Genomic DNA, 26385 nt, shown 5'->3' on the forward strand with positions numbered 1-26385 from the left:
AGGCGAGGAGGCGCTCGGATTTAATACTGCGGGCATGCAACCTCATTATACTATTGGGCTGGCTACGTTTTATATTCATAAATGTAACTTTCTCCTGTCTTTTGTGCCTTTACAAAAGAATTACAACTCTACATTTTTCATTTTTTTTATTTATCTCCTTCATTGATGTGCATCTTTGATCAATAGACAATTAAACCTCAGAAACTAAACACACATTTACACACCAATGCCTGAGAAGCAGCAGCATGAAGACAAATCTTATATTTTCCTGTCCCCTTCAACATAATACATAGTCTTATTCAATGGATATCACACAAACCAAACAAATATATCCAAATATAATGAAAACAAACAAAAAAACACAGCAAGTGCAAAACTTCATGAAGTACAAACCGAACAAAAAAAGTAATATACACCTCACGGGATGATACAAAACAAATACAAAACCAGACAAAAAATAAGTAAAATAATAAATATAAAGCAAAATGTAAACACTTACGGCTGTCCATATGATCTTATTGTTCTGTCTTTATATATTTTTTTCAATTGGAATATATTTTTACAATCTTTTATCTCATTATAAAGAGAATTCCATAGTTTAACCCCCACCACTGATAAACACATTTGTTTTAAAGTTGTCCTTGAATACTGATGTTGGAAATGACCTTTTCTTCTGCGCTCTTCATTCTCAGAAGTGATGACAAACATTTTTTGTAAATTTGCTGGTAATTTTTTACTTTTAGCCTTAAACATAACACATAATGTCTGTAACTTTACTAGCTCCTGTAGTTTCAATAAACCAGAATTAATAAATAATATGTTAGTGTGTTCTAAGTAATCTACTTTATGAATAATCCTTATAGCTCTTTTCTGTAGTTGATACAATGCCTTTATGTTACTCTTATATGTGTTCCCCCACACTTTATGTTACTCTTATATGTGTTCCCCCACACTTTATGTTACTCTTATATGTGTTCTTATGTGTTCCCCCACACTTTATGTTACTCTTATATGTGTTCTTATGTGTTCCCCCACACTTTATGTTACTCTTATATGTGTTCCCCCACACTTTATGTTACTCTTATATGTGTTCCCCCACACTTTATGTTACTCCTATATGTGTTCTTATGTGTTCCCCCACACTTTATGTTACTCTTATATGTGTTCTTATGTGTTCCCCCACACTTTATGTTACTCTTATGTGTCCCCCCACACTTTATATTACTCTTATATGTGTTCTTAAGTGTTCCCCCACACTTTATGTTACTCTTATATGTGTTCCCCCACACTTTATGTTACTCTTATGTGTGTTCCCCCACACTTTATGTTACTCCTATATGTGTTCTTATGTGTTCCCCCACACTTTACGTTACTCTTATATGTGTTCTTATGTGTTCCCCCCACACTTTATGTTACACTTATGTGTCCCCCCACACTTTATGTTACTCTTATATGTGTTCTTATGTGTTCCCCCACACTTTATGTTACTCTTATATGTGTTCTTATGTGTTCCCCCACACTTTATGTTACTCTTATATGTGTTCTTATGTGTTCCCCCCACACTTTATGTTACACTTATGTGTCCCCCCACACTTTATGTTACTCTTATATGTGTTCTTATGTGTTCCCCCACACTTTATGTTACTCTTATGTGTTCCCCCACACTATATGTTACTCTTATATGTGTTCTTGTGTGTTCCCCCACACTTTATGTTACTCTTATATGTGTTCTTATGTGTTCCCCCACACTTTATGTTACTCTTATATGTGTTCCCCCACACTTTGTTACTCTTATATGTGTTCCCCCACAGTTTATGTTACTCTTATATGTGTTCTTATGTGTTCCCCCACACTTTATGTTACTCTTATATGTGTTCTTATGTGTACCCCCACACTTTATGTTACTCTTATGTGTTCTTATGTGTTCCCCCACACTTTATGTTACTCTTATATGTGTTCCCCCACACTTTATGTTACTCTTATATGTGTTCCCCCACAGTTCATGTTACTCTTATATGTGTTCTTATGTGTTCCCCCACACTTTATGTTACTCTTATATGTGTTCTTATGTGTTCCCCCACACTTTATGTTACTCTTATATGTGTTCCCCCACACTTTATGTTACTCTTATGTGTTCCCCCCCCACTTCCACACAGTAGCTGATATATGGCAATATACAGTAAGTGCACAATACAATATACGCATTGCCCTGTAATCTAACACATATTTTACCTTATTTAATATAAAAATACTCTTAGACATCTTTTTCCGTACATGTGCAATATGAGATTTCCATGTCAGACCGTCATCCAGTATCACTCCTAAAAATCTAAGTTCAGAAACCCTTTCAATATCAATTCCATCTATTGGCAGTTTGATTGTTTCCTCCCTTTTCCTCTAACAAAAAATCATAAACTTTGTTTTTTTCACATTTAACGATAATTTATTGACATCAAACCATCTCTTAAGTTGAATCATTTCCTGTTCAATAATGTTTGATAACGCTTTTAAGTCATGTCCCGAACTATAAAAGTTGGTGTCGTCCGCAAATAATACACATTTCAATAACTTTGATACCTCACATATATCATTAATATATAAAATAAACAATTTTGGTCCCAAAACACTTTCTACCTCTAACAACCAAAAAGCTGTGAAAACGATGATGCTGTGTTACAAATTTAAGTTATTTACTGAAATTGAGTGAGCCTATGGCTTTGCACTTTGTTTATTTTATATATATATATTTTTTTGCATTCTATTTTAGTTACTTTGAATTTATAACACCCTGGCGCTGCTCTGTACTCTTTTTGTAATGTTTTGTACTATTTTTGTACTTATTTTGATTGTTTCTTGTCTGTTTGTAAATGTTGAAATTTATTAAAAAAATCAAATAAAATAAACTGCGGGCTGTTGTGTATGTGGAGCTGTAGATCAGGGGTGTCAAACTCAAATACAGAGTGGGCCAAAATGTAAAACTGAACAAAGCCGCGGGCCAAGGTTGAACAAATTAACCTTTTAAGTCGGGACCCAAACAAGTTTTGCATTGAATATTGAACAAGCAAGGCTTATATAACTTTATAGTGACATGCAAAATCCTGTTTCAAATAATAATACTAATAATTCAAAAATATCAATGGCATATCAAATAAAATTTAAATACAAATTGAATGCCTCTTTTCTATTTGCAGCCTTCTGAGGTAAATATCAAAATAAACTTTTTCCACAGGCTAATAATACGTTTGTACATTTGAAAATAAAATAACAATAATGAATGAATCAAACATTCAAGCCTTGAAGTAGCAAGAGAAAGTGCATGAATAAAACATTAATTATTGCTCAGTTTGCTACACTGATTTGCTTTAACACTGAATATGGAACAAGCAACGCTTATATAACTTAATAGTGCAAAATCAACTTTCAAAAAACAAACGAAAAAACATCAATGTTATATTAAATAGTGAATTATAGTGAATTATATTTATATAGCACTTTTTCTCAAGCGACTCAAAGCGCTTTACATAGTGAAACCCAATATCTAAGTTACATTTAAACCAGTGTGGGTGTCACTGGGAGCAGGTGGGTAAAGTGTCTTGCCCAAGGACACAACGGCAGTGACTAGGATGGCGGGAGCGGGGATTGAACCTGCAACCCTCAAGTTGCTGGCACGGCCGCTCTACCAACCGAGCTATATTTAAGTAAAAAAAATTGAATGCCTCTTTTCTATTTGCAGCCTTCTAAGGTCAATATCAACATTAACTTAGTGGTAGCAATGGGGTGTATATTGTAGCGTCCCGGAAGAGTTAGTGCTGCAAGGGGTTCTGGGTATTTGTTCTGTTGTGTTTATGTTGTGTTACGGTGCGGATGATCTCCCGAAATGTGTTTGTCATTCTTGTTTGGTGTGGTTTCACAGTGTGGCGCATATATTTGAAACAGTGTTAAAGGCCTACTGAAAGCCACTACTACCGACCACGCAGTCTGATAGTTTATACATCAATGATGAAATCTTAACATTGCAACACATGCCAATACGGCCGGGTTAACTTATAAAGTGCAATTTTAAATTTCCCGCTAAACTTCCGGTTGAAAACGTCTATGTATGATGACGTTTGCGCGTGACGTCAATCGTTGAAACGGAAGTATTGGTACCCCATTGAATCCAATACAAAAAAGCTCTGTTTTCATCTCAAAATTCCACAGTATTCTGGACATCTGTGTTGGTGAATCTTTTGCAATTTGTTTAATTAACAATGAAGACTGCAAAGAAGAAAGCTGTAGGTGGGATCGGTGTATTAGCGGCTGGCTGCAGCAACACAACCAGGAGGACTTTGACTTTGATAGCAGACGCGCTATCCGACGCTAGCCGCCGACCGCACGGATGATCGGGTGAAGTCCTTCGTCCTTCCGTCGATCGCTGGAACGCAGGTGAGCACGGGTGTTGATGAGCAGATGAGGGCTGGCTGGCGTAGGTGGAGCGCTAATGTTTTTAGCATAGCTCTGTGAGGTCCCGTTGCTAAGTTAGCTTCAATGGCGTCGTTAGCAACAGCATTGTTAATCTTCGCCAAGCTGGGAATTATTAACCGTGTAGTTACAGGTCCATGGTTTAATAGTATTGTTGATCTTCTGTCTATCCTTCCAGTCAGGGGTTTATTTATTTTGTTTCTATCTGCATTTGAGCCCGATGCTATCACGTTAGCTCAGTAGCTAAAGAGCTTCGCCGATGTATTGTCGTGGAGATAAAAGTCACTGTGAATGTCCATTTCGCGTTCTCGACTCTCATTTTCAAGAGGATATAGTATCCGAGGTGGTTTAAAATACAAATCCGTGATCCACAATAGAAAAAGGAGAAAGTGTGGAATCCAATGAACCCTTGTACCTAAGTTACGGTCAGAGCGAAAAAAGATACGTCCTGCACTGCACTCTAGTCCTTCACTCTCACTTTCCTCATCCACAAATCTTTCATCCTCGCTCAAATTAATGGGGTAATCGTCGCTTTCTCGGTCCAAATCTCTCTCGCTGCTTTGTAAACAATGGGAAAATGTGAGGAGCACTTCCTCTGGTGACGTCACGCTACTTCCGGTACAGGCAAGGCTTTTTTAAATCAGCGACCAAAAGTTGCGAACTTTATCGTCGTTGTTCTCAACTAAATCCTTTCAGCAAAAATATGGCAATATCGCGAAATGATCAAGTATGACACATAGAATGGATCTGCTATCCCCGTTTAAATAAAAAACTTTAATTTCAGTAGGCCTTTAAAGTGTTTTATACGGCCACCCTCAGTGTGACCTGTATGGCTGTTGATCAAGTATGAGTTGCATTCACTTATGTGTGTGTAGAAGCCGCATATATCATGTGACAGGGGCCGGCACGCTATTTGTATGGAGGAAAAGCAGACATGACGACAGGTTGTAGAGGACGCTAAAGGCAGTGCCTTTAAGCCACGCCCCCAATATTGTTGTCCGGGTGGAAATCGGGAGGGTTGGCAAATATGAGTATTAGCGGTGAATGCGGCACCGCCGCTGTATAATACCGGCGGGCCAGCTCTAATGTTAATTTGATATTGCCTCAAGGGCCAAATTAACCACAAATTTGGCCCGCGGGCCAGAGTTTGACACCCATGCTGTAGAGGATGTCACTCATCTGGCTGTGGAATGTGAGAGTGGACATGTGTCTTGGGAGGAGGTCAGAGATTGGCTGAGAAACAAGGGTCCCCATTCTCTATAGAAGAGATCACATTTGGTATTTTTGTAAACGACTGTAACAGAAATGTTTGTCAACATTATTATTATTTATTATTTATTATTATGCTCCAGGAAAAAAAGTTGTCTACATAAATGTCGATTTATGAAAGCAAGGCCTACATTTTCTAATTGGCTTAATAGGTTACAATTATCAATCAAATCTTGGAGAATGATTACAAGTACAAAAGCCCTTAAATTGATATCTTTGTTGAAAACGTTTAAAGTTATCTTCTTCCCACTCCCTTTCAGGAAAAACTGGACAATCATGCATTCCATACTATACATTACCTTTTGCACTATATATTATTATGTGTTGTCAACTTTGTACTTTTTTATGTCATTGCCTGAAATAAATAAATACAATTAAAAAAATAATAATAAAGTGATTTAGGTAGCCCCTTTTTTTCGTATATATTTTTTTCACATTTTTTATTATTATTATTTAATACTCTACCTGTATTTGCTTCTGTTTTCTTTCCTTGACATGTTTCGCTGATGTTGAAAGTGCCTTGACTATTGTGTGCATTATTAATGTACGTTTGTTCAATAAAAAAATAAAAAAAAAAAAAAAAAAAGCTTTCCAATAAATACTGAACACAAATGCAACATTACGGTTGACACTTTTTGTAATGTTAATAACACAAAACGTGGAAAAAGAATACGGCGACATGGAAATAATATATATATTTTTAGGATTTAAAAAAAATCATATAGGAGTAGATTCTTCAAAGTAAAACCTTATTTGTCACATATATTGATTTTAAACTATTAGGCAAAACAAGAAAAGTGGAACGAGATAAGAATGCCCTCAGAGTTTTGGTCTTTATTAAATAGGTTTTATTTCATTTAGACTATCCCTTCTCCATCCATTAATTTTTTTCTACCGTTTGTCCCTTTTCGTGCTGGAGCCTATCCCAGCTGCACTCGGGCGGAAGCCCTCTTTACTATTGAATCCATCCCTGTCTGTATTTTTTTTAATACGGATATATCAGCTGCTGAGCCACAAATATTGGAATTAATGAAAATTGACTTGTGCATTTCTAAATCATCAATACATCCATCCATTTTCTACCGGTTGTCCCTTTCAAATCACTGTTTGTGAAATGACTTAAGATACAACTGAAGACTGCTGTGTAGGTTTACACTTGTATTTGAATTAAAATTCACTGTATATTCATATTTTTAAAGAAAATATATACACATAAAATGTATGCACTAATGCAGGGGTGTCAAACTCATTTTAGATTAGGGGGCCCACATGGAGAAAAATCTACTCCCAAGTGGGCCGGACTGGTCAAATCACGGCACGATAACTTAAAAATAAAGACAACTTCAGATTGTTTTATTTGTTTAAAAATAGAACAAGCACATTCAGAAAATGTACAATCATAATGTTCTTGGGGTTTGTTACACTTACATGTTGCGGTTAATAGTGTTCTATCTTTATTTGTCGTTATTTATATTTTCCGAATAAATGATGTGATAATGTTCATCAGTCAACTCATTGGTGGTAATTTTCAATCTATCAAGATAAAAAAATGATATCAAAATCAAATTACAGGATGTTCAGGGTTTCCCACACATTCATTTATTTGTTGCGGCCCGCCACGAAAGAATTACGTCCGCCACAAATAAAATAAATAAATAAATAAAAACAAATAAAACATTTTTTTTTTTGTCCTCTCCAGCTTCTCAGGCAAAGCATATAGTTGATGCAGATGCCCATATCGGCTGTTCAGATTTACTTTACAAAAGAGAAGTGTAGGATACTTCTCGTATTGCCTTATTTGTATTTGACTTTATTAAATGTATTTATATTAGAAACACAACATGTGTATATAACAAAGGGTGCAAAGTCTGCAGGCAGTAGGAAACACATGGTTAAGTGTAGGGAGTAAAACTGATGGCAGTCTAAAGTTCAAGATTTTTGGAACTCTTTGTTCAGTGGATCAGATGTTTGATTAAGCTCTGTGTCTATCTACCACCACTACTGTTTTCTGTTTATTTGTTACTGACTGTGGCAGGACACCTCTGCCTCTGTTTCACTTTATGTTGCTGGTAAATAATATGGTTGTAGTAGTAGGCTAAAGTTAAATTATTTAATATGCACTAATTAAAGGGGCAGAGCTTTGAGACATTTTAGCTTTTATATTTTATAAGATATATTTTTTGTAAGAATCACAATTAATAAATATATTTCAGCGAATAACTTATTGTTCAAATCTGTATATAAATATGTACATAAAGTGTTGTAATTATATTGTAAAATGGATGGATGGATGGACGTTTAAAACAAAACTGTTATTATTAATTAGTAAGTATACATTTTTTTAGCCTTTTTAGAGAAAATCAAATCATTTTAGTAAATTATGCAAATTACTCGATGTCATGGTGACCACGCCCATAGCCACGCCACCACCGCCACGGTATCTTGGCAGTTTATGGGAAACACTGATGTTATTTATGTAGTTTGATCATTTTCCTCGACTGATGTACTAACATCGTGTGGTTTATTTTGTACATATGTAGCATCATCTACAAAGATGCAAAGAATTGCTATTGCGACATCCAGTGGACACATTTAGAACAGCAGCTTCTTTCATTTAAACATTTCAGGTACATTTTTATACTTAGCAACCTCTTTGCAGGCTTGCTCCGGCCCTCGGGCCATACGTTTGACACCCCTGCACTAATGGCAATCACAATTAATAGAAACATTTTTTTAATGTTGCAGATTTGTTAAAAAAATGCAAAGAACCTATAATTTAGTCACTTTAAAACAATGCGTATGCATTTTTAAACATTTTAGAAATGTATTGAACACCTTTCACTGCAGTTGATGTCCCTATAATTAATTCCATAACACAAGACACATTTTACTGTTTAATTCTTATAAATATCAAACAGCACAGTAGACCTTTTAGCAGTTCAAAATGCTCAAAGCCTCTATTGAGTTATTGACATCATCTGATAGGTAAAACAGACAGAAAAAACTGAAAATGTTACAATGCATGTCGAGCAACAATGACATTTTTTTTTAAATAGCATTATATAATTACAAAAGAAGTATCACATACAATGACAGCAATGCATAACCACAAATCAAACAAATGCGGAAAACATGTATGATAATAAATAATAGTAATTGTGAGTTAAGTCCAAAAAATATATATAAAAGGGTGTCCATGATGACTTCAATAGTTTTAAACTTCTAGGCTAAAATCCAGGATGCCACAATTGTCCTGTGGGCTGATGCAAAAACCCCATTTAACAAACGGGGTGCACAAAGTGAACCCTTTCGTTTGTGTGCATGGAAAAAGCAAGCGGCAAAAATTAAATGTCCTAATGCGTCACATCTATTTAAGAGATTTCAGTTACACCTGAAAGGTAACCACAAACTACCTTTTCCATCTTTGCCGACATCGACTTGATCCAAAATATAGCACGACCTTAAAAGGAGAAAATAAACAGTAGCTTGTCATGTGATGCTCACTGGACCAAACAGAGGAATACTCTCCCTACAATACTGATTATATATACTTAGCTTCAATTGTATGCTATTTAAGAAGAATTGATCCGACTTAAAACGGCAAGCGAGAGGAAAAGTGATGACAATAGAAGGATCTGCTTTGCATTTCTAGTGGCAACAATTCAGAGGCATAGGGAATGCTTCTTTAAAAACAGTATACATCCAACATAAGTTACATCATAAATAAGTCCTTAAAAATGTGACCACAGCATGAATTTCTTAAGCGAAAGCCCTACAGTGATGACGATAACGGCCATACCTTTCTTTTTTTACAGCTGTGCAATTTCCATTCCTCCTTTGCCTGGTGAACATCTCTGACAATGCCCACGATGCTAAATATCACGTTCCTAAAGGAGGCTTCTGTGCACAGATCATAATTAACTAATGCCATTGACGTGAAATATTTCCAAAACAAAAGAGTAAAAACCAAGTACAAAAGGTACAATATAATCAAAAGGGCCACATGAAGAGGTGTGAAAAAACCTTCAGTATTCACAGAAAATATCAACTGAAGTAAGTCAGCGGACAGGAAGCGTCCTAAGTTTATATACACACGATAAGTCCATTGAAAATAGATTTTCCTCTCTGTACATAGTACTGTATTCTCTCATGTCCCGCTTACGTATTTACAAACATCTTCTCGTCTCCCTTGTGCATCAGTTTTTTTTTTAGGGGGGGGGGGAGATTCTAATCAAGAGAAATGACGTCAGATATGGAGCCGTAAATGGCCGCCGCGGCCTCCACCGAGGACCTCGACAGTCCCGAGATGGCGTTGCTGTCTCTGTCACGCTCTCGGTCTTTGTCCCGGTCCCTCAGACTGCTGGAGGACACCAAACTGCTGGTGCTGCCGCTGTTGCTGCCTCCGTTGGTGGCGGCGAGCGTGCTGCTGCAGGGGGTGCCGGGTGCCTCCCGTAGCATGGGGGAGGAGCCGTAGGGGAGGAAGCGGTTGAGGAGCAGGTCCGGGTCCTCCGAGGCCGAGGCCGACGCGGCCGCCGCGGCAGCCATCACCATGTTGTAATGCTAGCGGAGCCAAGTACATAAGACGAGGAGTCATTGTGGTGTTCGACGTACACGCTGCTCATAATTCATGTACCTGATTGTCGCCTTGGAGGAAGGAGAAGAAATTTAGATCTGAAAAAAAGGAAAGCATCTATAACGGTTTTGAATGAATAGTAAATATTTGCAACACTAATATGGCTCGAGTGTGTAAATGTCTGTCTGTCTATTTGTTTCGGCCCTCCGATTAGGGGTCGACTTCGTTTAGGTGTTAGTTTACTTCAAACATACACTACCGTTCAAAAGTTTGGGGTCACATTAAAATGTCCTTATTTTTCAATGAAGATAACTTTAAACTAGTCTTAACTTTAAAAAAATACACTCTATACATTGCTAATGTGGTAAATGACTATTCTAGCTGCAAATGTCTGGTTTTTGGTGCAATATCTACATAGGTGTATAGAGGCCCATTTCCAGCAACTATCACTCCAGTGTTCTAATGGTACAATGTGTTTGCTCATTGGCTCAGAAGGCTAATTGATGATTAGAAAACCCTTGTGCAATCATGTTCACACATCTGAAAACAGTTTAGCGCGTTACAGAAGCTACAAAACTGACCTTCCTTTGAGCAGATTGAGTTTCTGGAGCATCACATTTGTGGGGTCAATTAAACGCTCAAAATGGCCAGAAAAAGAGAACTTTCATCTGAAACGCGACAGTCTATTCTTGTTCTTAGAAATGAAGGCTATTCCACAAAATTGTTTGGGTGACCCCAAACTTTTGAACGGTAGTGTACATATAATTACAAACCCCGTTTCCATATGAGTTGGGAAATTGTGTTAGATGTAAATACAAACGGAATACAATGATTTGCAAATAATTTTCAACCCATATTCAGTTGAATATGCTACAAAGACAACATATTTGATGTTCAAACTGATAAACATTTTTTTGTTGTTGTTGCAAATAATCATTAACTTTAGAATTTGGTGACAAAGAAGTTGGGAAAGGTGGCAATAAATACTGATAAAGTTGAGGAATGCTCATCCAACACTTATTTGGAACATCACACAGGTGTGCAGGCTAATTGGGAACAGGTGGGTGCCAGTATTGGGTATAAAAACAGCTTCCCAAAAAATGCTCAGTCTTTCACAAGAAAGGATGGGGCGAGGTACACCCCTTTGTCCACAACTGCGTGAGCAAATTGTCAAACAGTTTAAGAAGAACATTTCTCGAAGTGCAATTGCAAGAAATGTAGGGATTTCAACATCTACGGTCCGTAATATCTTCAAAAGGTTCAGAGAATCTGGAGAAATCACTCCACGTAAGCGGCATGGCCGGAAACCAACATTGAATGACCGTGACCTTCGATCAGACGGCACTGTATCAAAAAGCAACATCAATCTCTAAAGGATATCACCACATGGGCTCAGGAACACTTCAGAAAACCACTGTCACTAAATACAGTTTGTCGCTACATCTGTAAATGCAAGTTAAAACTCTACTATGCAAAGCGAAAGCCATTTATCAACAACACCCAGAAACGCCGCCGGCTACTCTGGGCCCGAGATCTTCTAAGATGGACTCATGCAAAGTGGAAAAGTGTTCTGTGGTCTGACGAGTCCACATTTCAAATTGTTTTTGGAAATATTTGACATCGTGTCATCCGGACCAAAGGGGAAGCGAACCATCCAGACTGTTATCGACGCAAAGTTGAAAAGCCAGCATGTGTGATGGTATGGGGGTGTATTAGTGCCCAAGCCATGGGTAACTTACACATCTGTGAAGGCACCATTAATGCTGAAAGGTACATACAGGTTTTGGAACAACATATGCTGCCATCTAAGCGCCATCTTTGTCATGGACGCCCCTGCTTATTTCAGTAAGACAATGCCAAGCCACATTCAGCACGTGTTACAACAGCGTGGCTTCGTAAAAAAAGAGTGCGGGTACTTTCCTGGCCCGCCTGCAGTCCAGACCTGTCTCCCATCGAAAATGTGTGGCGCATTATGAAGCCTAAAATACGACAGCGGAGACCCCGGACTGTTGAATGACTGAAGCTCTACATAAAACAAGAATGGGAAGAATTCCACTTTCAAAGCTTCAACCATTAGTTTCCTCAGTTCCCAATCGTTTATTGAGTGTTGTTAAAAGAAAAAGTGATGTAACACAGTGGTGAACATGCCCTTTCCCAACTACTTTGGCACGTGTTGCAGCCATGATATTCTAAGTTAATTATTATTTGCAAAAAAACCCAAAACTTTATGAGTTTGAACATCAAATATCTTGTCTTTGTAGTGCATTCAATTGACTATGGGTTGAAAAGGATTTGCAAATCATTGTATTCCGTTTATATTTCCATCTAACATAAATTCCCAACTCATATGGAAACAGGGTTTGTACATATAATTACAATGTAATACATCACGAAAAGCATACTTGCCAACCTTGAGACCTCCGAATTCGGGAGATGGAGGGTTTGGGGGGCGGGGTTGAGGTAGGGGGGGGGGGGTGTATATTGTAGCGTCCCGGGAGAGTTAGTGCTGCAAGGGGTTCTGCGTATTTGTTCTGTTGTGTTTATGTTGTGTTACAGTGCGGATGTTCTCCCGAAATGTGTTTGTCATTCTTGTTTGGTGTGGGTTCACAGTGTGGCGCGTATTTGTAACAGTGCTAAACTTGTTTATACGGCCACCCTGAGTGTGACCTGAGGGTGCCTTGCATTCACTCGTGTGTAGGGATGACGTTAGAAATCGGTTCTCCCGGTTGTTCGATAAGAAAAGAACCGATTCCATGGACTCAAATCCCTTTTTGAGAACCAGTTTCCGTTATCGAGGCCACTATAGTAAAGAAAAAGAGTTGGTTCTTTATTCGAATCCCTGGGAACGAATCCCTTACCATGTACAGGAAATGCCCTGTGGAACCTGCAATGTTATGCCCTTTTGATTTTAGACTCTTACTGACACCTTGTGGCGATATGAAAATACTACGCGTCATTAGTTTGGGCACTTCCGGGTTATATTTCCACCATCGAAATAGTTTCAACACTCAGAAGTATTTGTTTGATGATAGTACTGTATATATGTGTGAAGCTAATATTTACATATTGTGTATTACATTTCAGTATGTTAATTGAATCACATAGCTTATACATTTGTCATTGTGTGTATTTCAGTTTAAAAAAATAAAATAACAGTCCAGTGCAAGACAATAGTAAAGATAGGAAAAGACAAAGCAAGATCAACAACAATAAAGAGCCTAAATGGATTAATCTGGTTTGGATTGTTTATTAGCTTTCTGCCAAGCTGTATAACCTCAACACGTATAGTGAGGGCAGAACAGACAATATGCAATTATTGCCAGGCTTCGCTCTCATGTAAGGGGGGAAGAATTGTTGATTGATGAGTGCGGTGTTCTTAGTGTCATAGTGTGTGTAGTTAGTATGTTCCAATAGCAGCAGAAGTGCACTTTTTGGAGAGCTGTATTATTTTCAGTTTTGTGCCCAAGGGACTGATTTTATTTAACACTATATTATTATTTATACACCTAAAGTGATCACAGAGACAGGTTGTATTTGTGTTACTGTATATACAGTATTTGTTTTTCTGAAAAATCCCACTTAATATACTTTGGGTAACAACAGTCAATTTTTTTTTCTTTTCTTAGGGGGGTAACAGTCAATATTTATTTATTTATTTTATTTTTTTCTTATAAAATAAAAGGGAGCTTTTGTTAAACCAAATATTGTGTTTTTTTCCATATACAACAACCTATCTGGAATCGATAAGGAATCGGTTCGATAAGAGGATTCGATAATGGGCTCGAACTCCATAATTTCTTATCAAACATCATCCCTACTCGTGTGTGTAAAAAACTGTAGATATTATGTGACTGGGCCGGCACACTGTTTGTATGGAGGAAAAGCGGACGTGACGACAGGCTGTCCTTACTCAGGTAGCATGCGGACCTGAGTGAGGACAGCATGCGTTAAGGGGTGAAGGTTTCAGGTGAGAGAGGACGCTAAAGGCAGTGCATTCAAGGCACGCCCCCAATTTTGTTGTCTGGGTGGAAATCGGGAGACATTCGGGAGAATGGTTGCCCCGGGAGATTATCGGGAGGGGCACGGAAATTCGGGAGTCTCCCGGGAAAATCGGGAGGGTTGGCAAGTATGCCGAAAAGGAGGAGAAAGCAGAGTTTATTCAATGTTCACTTTTCGTGTCATAGCAGTTTTTAACACATTTGTTTGTCCTCAATTTGTAACACGTTCTGACTGTAGACAATAGCCAATTAAAAGTTCAGCCTGTAAATCATCACACTGTACCTCCAATCAAAATGATTAAAGAGGAACTGCACTTAAGCCCTCTAAATAAACATCCAATTTTGAATTACTTGATCAATATAATCTACCCAGAAGTCATTGTTTACCTTGTATCTCTTTAAAAGTAGGACTTATAACAGCCACAAACTGGTATACATTTTTAATCAGGATACAATAAAAAAAAAAAAAAAATTGGTTTTATGGTATGATAAATGAACATCATACTAGGAATGCAAATGATGCATGTGTTTGGAAATGGATGACTGATTGCAACATTTTAGGAAAAGACATGTCATGGAATGATATTTGGAAAAATTCCAATAAGCCAATAATGCATTGAAAATAAAATGAGTATATTTAACATCATGAAGAGATTATATTTTACTCCCTTCCAGCTGTTTAAAATGGGTACAGTAGATAGCAAGTTATGTATAAAGTGTCAGGCAGCAGAAATAACTCAAATTCATTTACTGTGGGAATGTCAGAAAGTAAGAGTTGTGGTCTGTGTGAGAACTGCCTTGGTTGTCCATCCTAGGCCACCGTAGGTCATGTGAGGTGCCTGTGTCACGAGAGTTGTTAATGTTAGCCACGTTAGCTCATTTGTGTTGAACTGGCGACTGAAATAAAGAAGTTGTGCATGAAACCAGCTCGGCTTCCTCATTAACGTGACATGGTGTCAGAGTTAAAGGCCTACTGAAACCCACTACTACCAACCACGTAGTCTGATAGTTTATATATCAATGATGAAATCTTAACATTGCAACACATGCCAATACGGCCGGGTTAACTTATAAAGTGCAATTTTAAAATTCCCGCCACACTTCCGGTTGAAAAACTCCTTTGGATATGATTTATGCGCGTGACGTCACAAAAGCAACGGAAGTGGTTGGACCCCATCGGACCCGATAGAAAAGCCTCTTGTTTTCTTCGACAAAATTCCACATTATTCTGGACATCTGTGTTGGTGAATCTTTTGCAATTTGTTTAATGAACAATGGAGACTACAAAGAAAAACGTTGTAGGTGGGATCGATCGGTGTCTTAGCGGCTAAGTACAATACTGTAATATCTGTGATATTTGCATTAGTGTACTGTCTTTAAGGGTTTGGGGAACGCGCATGCGCGAGTGAGTTGGCGGAGAACTTGTGTGTGAGCGTGAGTTTTGGCTAACAGCAGCTCGTGTATGTGTGTGCGTTACTTTTTGAACTACAACCAGTTACCGCTTTTTAATAAAGCGATTGAGCAGCGCTTCCTCGTCTGTGTGACTCCTTCTCCACTGCGGGGCATTACAATACTTACAGCAACACAACAAGGACTACTTACTACGCCTAGCCGATGCTTGCCGCCAAACCCACGGATGAAGTCCTTCGTCGTGCCGTTGATCGCTGGAATGCAGGTGAGCACGGCTGTTGATGGGTTTCTATCTTCATTTGAGAACGATGCTACGCGCTAGCTCAGTAGCTAAGTGTGTCACCGATGTATTGTCTTGGAGATAAGTCACTTTAAATGTCCATTTCGCGTGCTCGACTCTCATTTTCAAGAGGATATAGTATCCGAGGTGGTTTAAAATACAAATCCGTGATTCACAATAGAAAAAGGAGAGAGTACATAGTTCTGTGAGGTCTGGTTGCTAAGTTAGCTTCAATGGCGTCGTTAGCACAGCATTGTTAAACTTCGCCAGCCTGGAAATCATTAACCGTGTATTTACATGTCCACGGTTTAATAGTATTGTTGATTTTCTATCTATCCTTCCAGTCAGAGGTTTATATATTTTGTTTCTATCTTCATTTGAGAACGATGCTATCGCGCTAGCTCAGTAGCTAAGTGTGTCACCGATGTATTGTCTTGGAGATAAAAGTCACTTTAAATGTCCATTTCGCGTGCTCGACTCTCATTTTCAAGAGGATATAGTATCCGAGGTGGTTTAAAATACAAATCCGTGATTCACAATAGAAAAAGGAGAGAGTACATAGTTCTGTGAGGTCTGGTTGCTAAGTTAGCTTCAATGGCGTCGTTAGCACAGCATTGTTAAACTTCGCCAGCCTGGAAATCATTAACCGTGTACTTACATGTCCACGGTTTAATAGTATTGTTGATTTTCTATCTATCCTTCCAGTCAGAGGTTTATATATTTTGTTTCTATCTTCATTTGAGAACGATGCTATCGCGCTAGCTCAGTAGCTAAGTGTGTCACCGATGTATTGTCTTGGAGATAAAAGTCACTTTAAATGTCCATTTCGCATGCTCGACTCTCATTTTCAAGAGGATATAGTATCCGAGGTGGTTTAAAATACAAATCCGTGATCCACAATATAAAAAGGAGAGTGTGGAATCCAATGAGCCAGCTTGTACCTAAGTTACGGTCAGAGCGAAAAAAGATACGTCCATCACTGCCTCTCAAGTCGTTCACTGTCACGTTCCTCATCTACGAATCTTTCATCCTCGCTCAAATTAATGGGGTAATCATCACTTTCTCGGTCCGAATCTCTCTCGCTCCATTGTAAACAATGGGGAATTGTGAGGAATACTAGCTCCTGTGACGTCACGCTACTTCCGGTACAGGCAAGGCTTTTTTTTTATCAGCGAGCAAAAGTTGCAAACTTTATCGTCGATTTTCTCTACTAAATCCTTTCAGCAAAAATATGGCAATATCGCGAAATGATCAAGTATGACACATAGAATGGATCTGCTATTCCCGTTTAACTAAAAAAAAATCATTTCAGTAGGCCTTTAAGGACTATAGAATAGAATAGAAAGTACTTTATTGATCCCTGGGGGAAATTCAGCATATATACAGTATGCCTACGGTGACCAAAGAATGGCAAAGTTTGGGCCCCTGAGCCCTTTAATTTAGCGTCGAGCGGAGTGTCCGCTATGAAGGCAGCGCTTTTCTCGTTTTCTGACATTACAAGACCTCTTGTATCCAGTTTGAAAGCCCGAGACGAAGAAAAGAAACACACAGACGTAGAAATTTATCAATGACCGCAATGTTCTTAAATTAATTTTCATTTAATGAATCATTATCAGTATTGACTATCCGCCAAGTCCTACAACTGTATTACATTTTTAATGCCTCTGGACATCGTATTTAATGCTTTTTAATGCCATTTAAGGCCTTAATTTTCTCAATATCCATTTAGTGCGTTTTTTAAAGCCCTGCGGAAACCCAGTCCATAACTATTCTTTCTACACTTGAGTGACAGGTAAGAATGTTAAGTAAAAAATATGTTAAGGGCATCTGCAACCTGACTTTTGAATTAGCCCATGGCCTTAAAGTTAAGGCTAAGGAGTGTGTTTTTGTGTAATATTTACACTTGCCAACATGTATGAGTTAAGAATGTTCAAATGTTACTTAAAACACGGCCTGCACAGTTAATAGAGGCTTTATAATACAATGGTACTGCACTTTTAGGAAAACATGTCACAAAAACATCTCTATAAAATGTTTTGTGTTAACATTTTTGGGTGTTTGGAAGAAATTAATAGGAATTTTATTGCTACAGCTTTTAACATTTTTTATTATAAATATTATATTTATATTATACCACTGTATTATATCCTATAATGAATTATTTAAAAAAAAAAACTCAGAACAAATTGAAGTCAAGTAGGCTGTTGGCAGACAATAACTAGTGTGTAACAAAGAAATTGGTGCAAAGCTTACCTGGCAGCTCACTAGTTGAGTGATAAAAGTGTCGGTAGTCCTGAATAAGTGGTGGTGGAGGAGGAATATAACTGGCCTCTATTGGGGGCATACTGGGGGTTCTGGTCACTGGTGATGCCTGGTTGTGAAGGTTAAGTACTCTGTGGAAAAAATAATAATAATCGCATCAAATTTAAAGAAGAAACTCAGTTCTTTGTTGTGTTGCAGACTTACCCCTTGGTTGGAGGAGGAGAGATAGGTGACATTGACGGACATGACCTTTTAGGAGGAGGCTCATCGTCCAGCTCATCATCGGAAGAGCTGTCCAGTGTCAGGTCAATCACATTCACTTTCTTACTGTTGTCATTGGACGACCCTCGTTTTTGCTCGTGGCTCTCCGTTTTAGGCACATCTGCGCATGAAGACATAACAAAGTCACAAAGTGTTTACACAAAACAAAGGAGACCACACAGGATGGGAAAATGCTAGGGGTGTAACGGTACGTGTATTTGTATTGAACCGTTTCAGTACGAGGGTTCCGGTTCGGTTCGGAGGTGTACCGAACAAGTTTCCACACGGACATATTAAGTAGCGTAACGCACGTTGTGTAAACAATGCACACCGAGGCACAACACATGGCATGCTAGCTGCTAACGGGCTACGATAGACTGACCATACGTCCTCTTTTCACCGGACATGTCCTCTTTTGCGGAGCTGTCAGGGCGGAGTTTCTTAAATGCCTCAAATGTCCGGCATTTTGAGTTAGGGTTGCGTGTATTTTCAATGTACGTTCAGGGTTAAGAAGGGGTTAAAAACAAAACAAATTGTGCGCGCAGCAGCATTGGTGAGGGAGGGGCAGAGACAGAGAGAGCGAGAGAGTTATGATAAACGCGCATGCGTCGTCAGGCTCTGCTTTTTATCCATAGATTTATCACATTTAATTTTTTATTATTTATAGCAGGGGTGTCAAAAGTGTGCCCCGGAGGCCATTTGCGGCCCACAGCTAATGTTTTAAAGGCCCACGGCACATTCTAAAAATACTATTAAAATAAACAAAAAGTGAAATAAAAAAGCTTAAAGGTGAAATGTAATTTAGAAAAAGTTGCAATGTTGACTAATAAAACAAAGCTGTTTTTTTTTCTTTCAAACTGTCATTGCTCAAAACATAATATTGAATCAAAATCAATGTTATTATGAATTATTGACCTAGCCAAGGTTCCGATTACTTCACATCAAATATTCCACTAAGAAAAATATTTTTGGTGGAAGACTTTGCAAATTTGGTAAATAAATAACCCAAAAATGTATATTTTGTTGTTTTCTTACTGTACCGAAAATGAACCAAACCGTGACCTCTAAACCGAGGTACGTACCGAACCGACATTTTTGTGTACCGTTACACCCCTAGAAAACTCTAAATGTTTGTGTGACAATCATTGGTACTTTAACTTTAAACTCTGTACCGCTGTCGACGCCGTAGTAGGAGGCCGACACCTCCTGCACCTCCCTTTTTGACCTCATGGGCGCCCAGCTTCCATCCTCTTTGAACTGGATTTCGTCACAGTCAGTACAGCTGTTCAGGATTTCCATGAACAACCTGAAAAAATAGCAACAAATTTTCACGGCACGCACTCTGACAATTAAAAAAAATCTACAGATGAGAAATTGTGCTCACCCATCAATAATTAGATGCTCATAGGGTGCCTTTTTGTCACATACCGGACACACCCATGTGGGCTTTTTCTCATTCATTTGGATATAAAGTGTAGCATCAAAGCACTGGAGGTGGGAGCATGTCAACGCTCGGCAAGCGATTGTCAGCCTCATCTTCCCAAGCTTTACAAAAAACACAACAACAGGAAGTTAGGTACTTCTCCTTGAAAGAGTATAATATTAATTACAGTAACAAAACCTACAGGACAAAGAAGAGACACGCGTAGACTGGTGGTGGCAATCTCGCTCTCTGGATCAGCTGTTAATTTCTCTTTGACTGCAAACAAAGACAGAGTATGATCAGAATTGTGGGCAAGACAAAGAGCATTTCCTGTTCATTTACACAACAACATAGGGTACCATGCTTTTATTAAGGTAAAGGGAGGCATTTTAAAACGTGTTTTAAAACATTGCTTTGACAAATAACGCCAACAATAAAAGTATTATAGAAAATGGATATTTAATATACTGTTTCATGTTTTTCATTTATTTATTTATTTCAGGCAATGACATAAAAAAGTACAAAGTTGACAACACATAATAATATAAATTAATATAGTGCAAAAGGTAATGTATAGTATGTAATGCATGATTGTCCAGTTTTGCCTGAAAGGGAGTGGGAAGAAGATAATTTATTTAATCCCACCCCCAGTTCTCCATTCAGTGATTATTCACATGAGTTTCACTGTTACTTTATTCAAGGATTATAATACAAATGTTCTCTTTGTGGCATTACCACAGGTAACAATAATTATTACACTGTAACAATAATTTGTATCAACAACGTAGGAATAATGAATATACCAACAATGGTAATAGACAACATAGCAATAATGGTAATAGACAACATAGCAATAATGGTAATAGACAACATAGCAATAATGGCAAGGAAACATTGAGCACATGTTAACACTTTGAGACAGAGTACAGCAGCAGGTCAAATTAAAGACCCTCATCTCTATATTTGAACCAGACCCCATGTTTGTATAAGTTTAAATGGGATTAATAGTTTGGCATTGCTTGTGTTGTAAATCCAGTTTGTTCCATAGTTTTACCCCGCATACAGAGACACAAAAACTTTTACGAGTGGTTTGAGCTCTCAGCAATGAGAAATATCCAAAGCCTCTCAAGTTATGAGCCTGCACTCGTCTTAAAAAAACCCGTTGTAGATTAGGCGGCAATAATTTGTTAAATGCTTTATATAAGATTATTAATGTATTATATTAACAAGGTCATCAAATTTGAGAAACTTTGATTGCATAAACAGATTATGAGTATGTTCTAAATAACTAACGTTGTGAATGATCCGCACTGCTCTTTTCTGTAATATGATCAGAGGATGAATTGTGTTGTGGTAAGTATTTCCCCCATACTTCAACACAGTATGTAAGGTATGCGAGTACCAAGGTGCAGTATAGAGTACGGAGTGCATTTTCATTGAGGTATAGTTTTGCTTTGTTTATAATTGAGAGGCTTTTGGAGATTTTTGTTTTAATGTGTCTGACATGAGTTTTTTTTTTTTTTCCATAATTGACCAAAATGATAAAAAACACCACTCCCTTTATTTAGTAATGACATCTATTTTAGTTAGGGCGGCACAAAAAAAAAATTCCCAACCAAATCGCGATGCTTATTCATACCGATCTAAATCGATTCATAATTTTCAAAAATAGATTTAAAAAAAATAGACAAAAAAATGCATATTCAAATTATTATTTTTTAATAAGAATACATTTTAAAAAAGGTTTTTAGGCCATCTGCATGCAACCAGCAGGAGCTTTGATAACATGCAACTTGTTTTGAAAAAGTTGTATTATAATTATTATACAAAATAGGGATGTCAGATAATATCGGACTGCCGATATTATCGGCCGATAATTGCTTTAAAATGTAATATCGGAAATTATCGGTATCAGTTTCAAAAAGTAAAATGTATGACTTTTTAAAACGCCGCTGTGTACACGGACGTAGGGAGAAGTACAGAGCGCCAATAAACCTTAAAGGCCTTTGTGTGCCGGCCCAGTGACATAATATCTACGGCTTTTCACACACACAAGTGAATGCCAGGCATACTTGGTCAACAGCCATACAGGTCACACTGAGGGTAGCCGTATAAACAACTTTAACACTGTTACAAATATGCGCCACACTGTGAACCCACACCAAACAAGAATGACAAACACGTTTCGGGAGAACATCCGCACAACAGAACAAATACCCAGAACCCCTTGCAGCACTAACTCTTCCAGGACGCTACAATATACACACCCCGCTAACCCCTTGGGAGCATGTCCCAAATTCCAAGCTGCTGTTTTGAGGCATGTTAAAAAAAATAATGGACTTTGTGACTTCAATAATAAATATGGCAGTGCCATGTTGGCATTTGTTTCCATAACTTGAGTTGGTTTATTTTGGAAAACCTTGTTACATTGTTTAATGCATCCAGCGGGGCATCACAACAAAATTAGGCATAATAATGTGTTAATTCCACGACTGTATATATCGGTATCGGTTGATATCGGAATCGGTAATTAAGAGTTGGACAATATCGGAATATCGGATATCGGCAAAAAAGCCATTATCGGACATCTCTAATACAAAATAATACATTGAGAATTTGTATTGAATTGAGAATCATGTTGAAACGAGACTCGCTTCTCAATCGAGAACTTATTCTTCACCCCAGCAATCCGAATTGAATCGAATCAAGTGTGAATCTTTTGGCACCTATCTATTATGATTGCAGCTGTTGCTGTTGTTTTTTTAACTATGGCGAAAAAGGCATTATTTCAAGTGGGGTGTTCATTTGTTCAGGTGGAAGATTGAGGCAAAAATAATTATTTGAGGAAAAGTGTTACTACTTTTGTTATCATCTTAGATCAGTTCCTGTATGTGATTTTAGGATGTGCTCTGATTTCATCAATCTAGGAAATATGAAAAAGCCAATGAATGTTTTTTTTATACAAAATGTTATGTAATGCAGTATTAATTGAACGTTATATTATTTGTACACTGCCAGATAACAACAAATAGAATGTAATATACAATGTGTATAACTCTTGCGGAGACAAGAGTTATACACATTGTTTTATTGACCAAACTATATAGCTTTGCATTAATTGTTAGATTAGTCCGGGGGTCGGCAACCCGTGGCTCTAGCGGCTCTTTAGTGCCGCCCAAGTGGCTTCCTGGAGCTTTTTCAAAAATATATGAAAATGGAAAAATGTGGGGGAAGGTATATTTTTAGTTTTAATAGGGTTTCTGTAGAAGGACAAACATGACACAAACCTCCCTAATTGTTAGAAATCCCACTGTTTATATTAAACATGCTTCACTGATGAGAGTATTTGGCGAGTGCTGCGTTCTCTTACTCATTTTGGCAGTCCTTGAACTCACCGTAGTTTGTTTACATGTTTAACTTTCTCTGACGCTGCCACAGAAAGATGTATTTTAAGCCAATCCTTTGTGTAATTTTTTCCACCACACGTTTCATGCTGTGCGTGAATGCACAAAGGTGAGCTTTGTTGATGTTATTGATTTGTGTGGAGCGCTAATCAGGCATATTTGACTGCAAGCTAATCGATGCTAACATGCTATTTAGGCTAGCTGTATGCGCATATTGCATCATTATGCCTCGTTTGTAGGTATATTTGAGCTAATTTAATATCCTTTACTTCTATCCTCTTTGTATATAATTTAATTTGCTGTGAGGCAATAATTTGTTTACATGTAAAATCTTCCACTCCTTCTTTTTCTCATTTTGTCCACCAAACGTTTTATGCTGTGCGTGAATGCACAAAGGTGAGCTTTGTTGATGTTATTGACTTGTTGGAGTGCTAATCAGGCATATTTGGACAGTGCATGACTGCAAGCTAATCAATGCTAACATGCTATTTAGGCTAGCTGTATGTATATATTGCATCATTATGCCTCATTTGTAGGTATATTTGAGCTCATTTAATATCCTTTACTTTTATTCTCCTTGTATATAAGTTAGTTTTGCATGTCTCATGACACATTATCTGTAGGGATGTCCGATAATGGCTTTTTGCCGATATCCGATATGCCGATATTGTCCAACTCTTTAATTACCGATACCGATATCAACCGATACCGATATCAACCGATATATACAGTCGTGGAATTAACACATTATTATGCCTAATTTGGACAACCAGGTATGGTGAAGATAAGGTACTTTTTTTAAAAATGAATCAAATAAAATAAGATAAATAAATTAAAAACATTTTCTTGAATAAAAAAGAAAGTAAAACAATATAAAAACAGTTACATAGAAACTAGTAATTAATGAAAATTTGTAAAATTAACTGTTAAAGGTTAGTATTATTTATTAGTGGACCAGCAGCACGCACAATCATGTGTGCTTACGGACTGTATCCCTTGCAGACTGTATTGATATATATTGATATATAATGTAGGAACCAGAATATTAATAACAGAAAGAAACAACCCTTTTGTGTGAATGAGTGTGAATGAGTGTAAATGGGGAGGGAGGTTTTTTGGGTTGGTGCACTAATTGTAAGTGTATCTTGTGTTTTTTATGTGGATTTAATAAAAAAAGAAAAGAAAACAAAAAAAAAAAAAAAAAAAAACGATACTGATAATAAAAAAACCGATACCGATAATGTCCTATATTACATTTTAACGCATTTATCGGCCGATAATACCGGCAGACCGATATTATCGGACATCTCTAATTATCTGTATGTAATATTGGCTGCATTTCTGATAGTTGTTTGTGTGCCATGTTGTTCCAAACCACACAATACGTTAAACAGCTTGCAAAGATTGTAATAAATCCATTAGAAGAAGACAGCCTGCTGTTTCTTTTAACTTGGACACACACACCTATACCCCTGGCTGACTAAGCCAGTGACTTCCAGGAGTTATTGCACCCCCTGAGAAGCCTCCATTTTGCTAATGTTTTCCAATGTTGAAAAATGTGTAGAATAAATATTCAATTTCAACATTTGTGTCAACGAAGATTTGTGTCAGCCTGCGACACAGTCATTTTGATAGTTGGCTAATATAGACACTTACATAATGTATTGCCTTCATTATAAAACTTATATAAGGCTTTTAATTTGTGCAACTCCAGACAATTTTATTTTTTGTATTTTTGGTCCAATAGGGGTCTCAACATTTTGGGTTGCCGAACACTGGATTAGGCCATATATGGTTGAATGGTTATATCTTAATAGCTCTCTGCAGAGCGATCGCTTTAATTAAATACCACAGCTTTATTTTGGCTTTGAGTACTAATATGGAGTCTTTCTAGTGCTTTGTGAAAAGTCACTGTGGAGTTGTGATCGCAAGACAGTCGGACAGGCTGCGCACCACACGTTAGTATCAGCGTATCGATTATCAATTCAATAATCCCCAAAGCACCCAAAGCGTCTAAAGTATGAATGAAAAGCGTGACCACAAAAAGCTGTTTAGTCTCTGAGCCCTGACCTGAAGAAGATGACGAATAATTAACGGGTAGTGTAAATAGTGTGGTTTGGAGGCAAGGCAGTGTTTAACAGCCAGGAAAAAGTAGAGAAGAATATTTATATAGCAACTGACAAATATCACTCGCTAAAAGTTTTTTTAGGACAACATTTTTAGAAGCTGGTGTGTGCAAGTGCTGCAATGATATGGGGACAGTCAAACAAACAGGGTTGTCGGCTGAATTTTAGTTTTGGGAAATGTGCATCAACACCAAGAAGTGTTGCCAAATGTGAATGAAGATTACCGTATTTTTCGAATTATAAATCGCAGTTTTTTCATAGTTTGGCCGGGGGTGCGATTTAAACTCTGGAGCGATTTATGTGTGAAATTATTAACACATTACCGTAAAATATCAAATAATAGTATTTATCTCATTCACGTAAGAGACTAGGCGTATATCAGCAATCGTTACACACACGTCAACCAATAAAAATTTGGTGGGGGCGGGTCATGGCAGAAGTGCATTGTGAAAAAAAAGATACTACCTGCTACTACTTCCGTACCGGGAGAATGCGCCATGCAAGTTTTCTGGATGTCATTGGATGGATTGAAAACGCATGGGCTTCAGTGACAACCGAAACCATCCTGTTCGGATTCAGAAAGGCTGGAATAATTGGAACTGCAACGGACGATGACTCTGACGATAGAAGAGGAAGCGGCGCATTGTCTACCTTTGGAGTTGGCAGTTGTTTAGAAGCGACACCGAGAAGATTTAATGGGATTTAGCGATTAGGAGTGACAGATTGTTTGGTAAACGTATAGCATGTTCTATATGTTACAGTTATTTGAATGACTCTTACCATAATATGTTACGTTAACATACCAGGCACGTTCTCAGTTGGTTATTTATGCCTAATATAACGTACACTTATTCAGCCTGTTTTTCACTATTCTTTATTTATTTTAAATTGCCTTTCAAATGTCTATTCTTGGTGTTG

At 37.7% G+C, this 26385-nt stretch overlaps 1 protein-coding gene across 1 annotated transcript in view; it reads right to left on the bottom strand.

Annotated features, from left to right (window-relative positions):
- Nucleotides 1-8598: 8598 nt before the first annotated feature.
- Nucleotides 8599-26385, bottom strand: part of pias1b (protein inhibitor of activated STAT, 1b) — a 38319-nt gene continuing 20532 nt past the window's right edge. Inside the window, exons 8-14 of the mRNA XM_062061085.1 lie at nucleotides 20140-20213; nucleotides 19899-20059; nucleotides 19687-19820; nucleotides 18458-18635; nucleotides 18245-18384; nucleotides 10364-10401; nucleotides 8599-10290 (exon numbers count right to left, since the gene is read on the bottom strand). Of these exons, the coding sequence (XP_061917069.1) occupies nucleotides 9958-10290; nucleotides 10364-10401; nucleotides 18245-18384; nucleotides 18458-18635; nucleotides 19687-19820; nucleotides 19899-20059; nucleotides 20140-20213 (1058 nt within the window). The 3' untranslated portion in view covers nucleotides 8599-9957. The remainder of the gene's footprint in view (nucleotides 10291-10363; nucleotides 10402-18244; nucleotides 18385-18457; nucleotides 18636-19686; nucleotides 19821-19898; nucleotides 20060-20139; nucleotides 20214-26385) is intronic.

Source organism: Entelurus aequoreus, linkage group LG10, assembly GCF_033978785.1.
Source record: "Entelurus aequoreus isolate RoL-2023_Sb linkage group LG10, RoL_Eaeq_v1.1, whole genome shotgun sequence".
In the NCBI taxonomy this organism is placed as follows: domain Eukaryota; kingdom Metazoa; phylum Chordata; class Actinopteri; order Syngnathiformes; family Syngnathidae; genus Entelurus; species Entelurus aequoreus.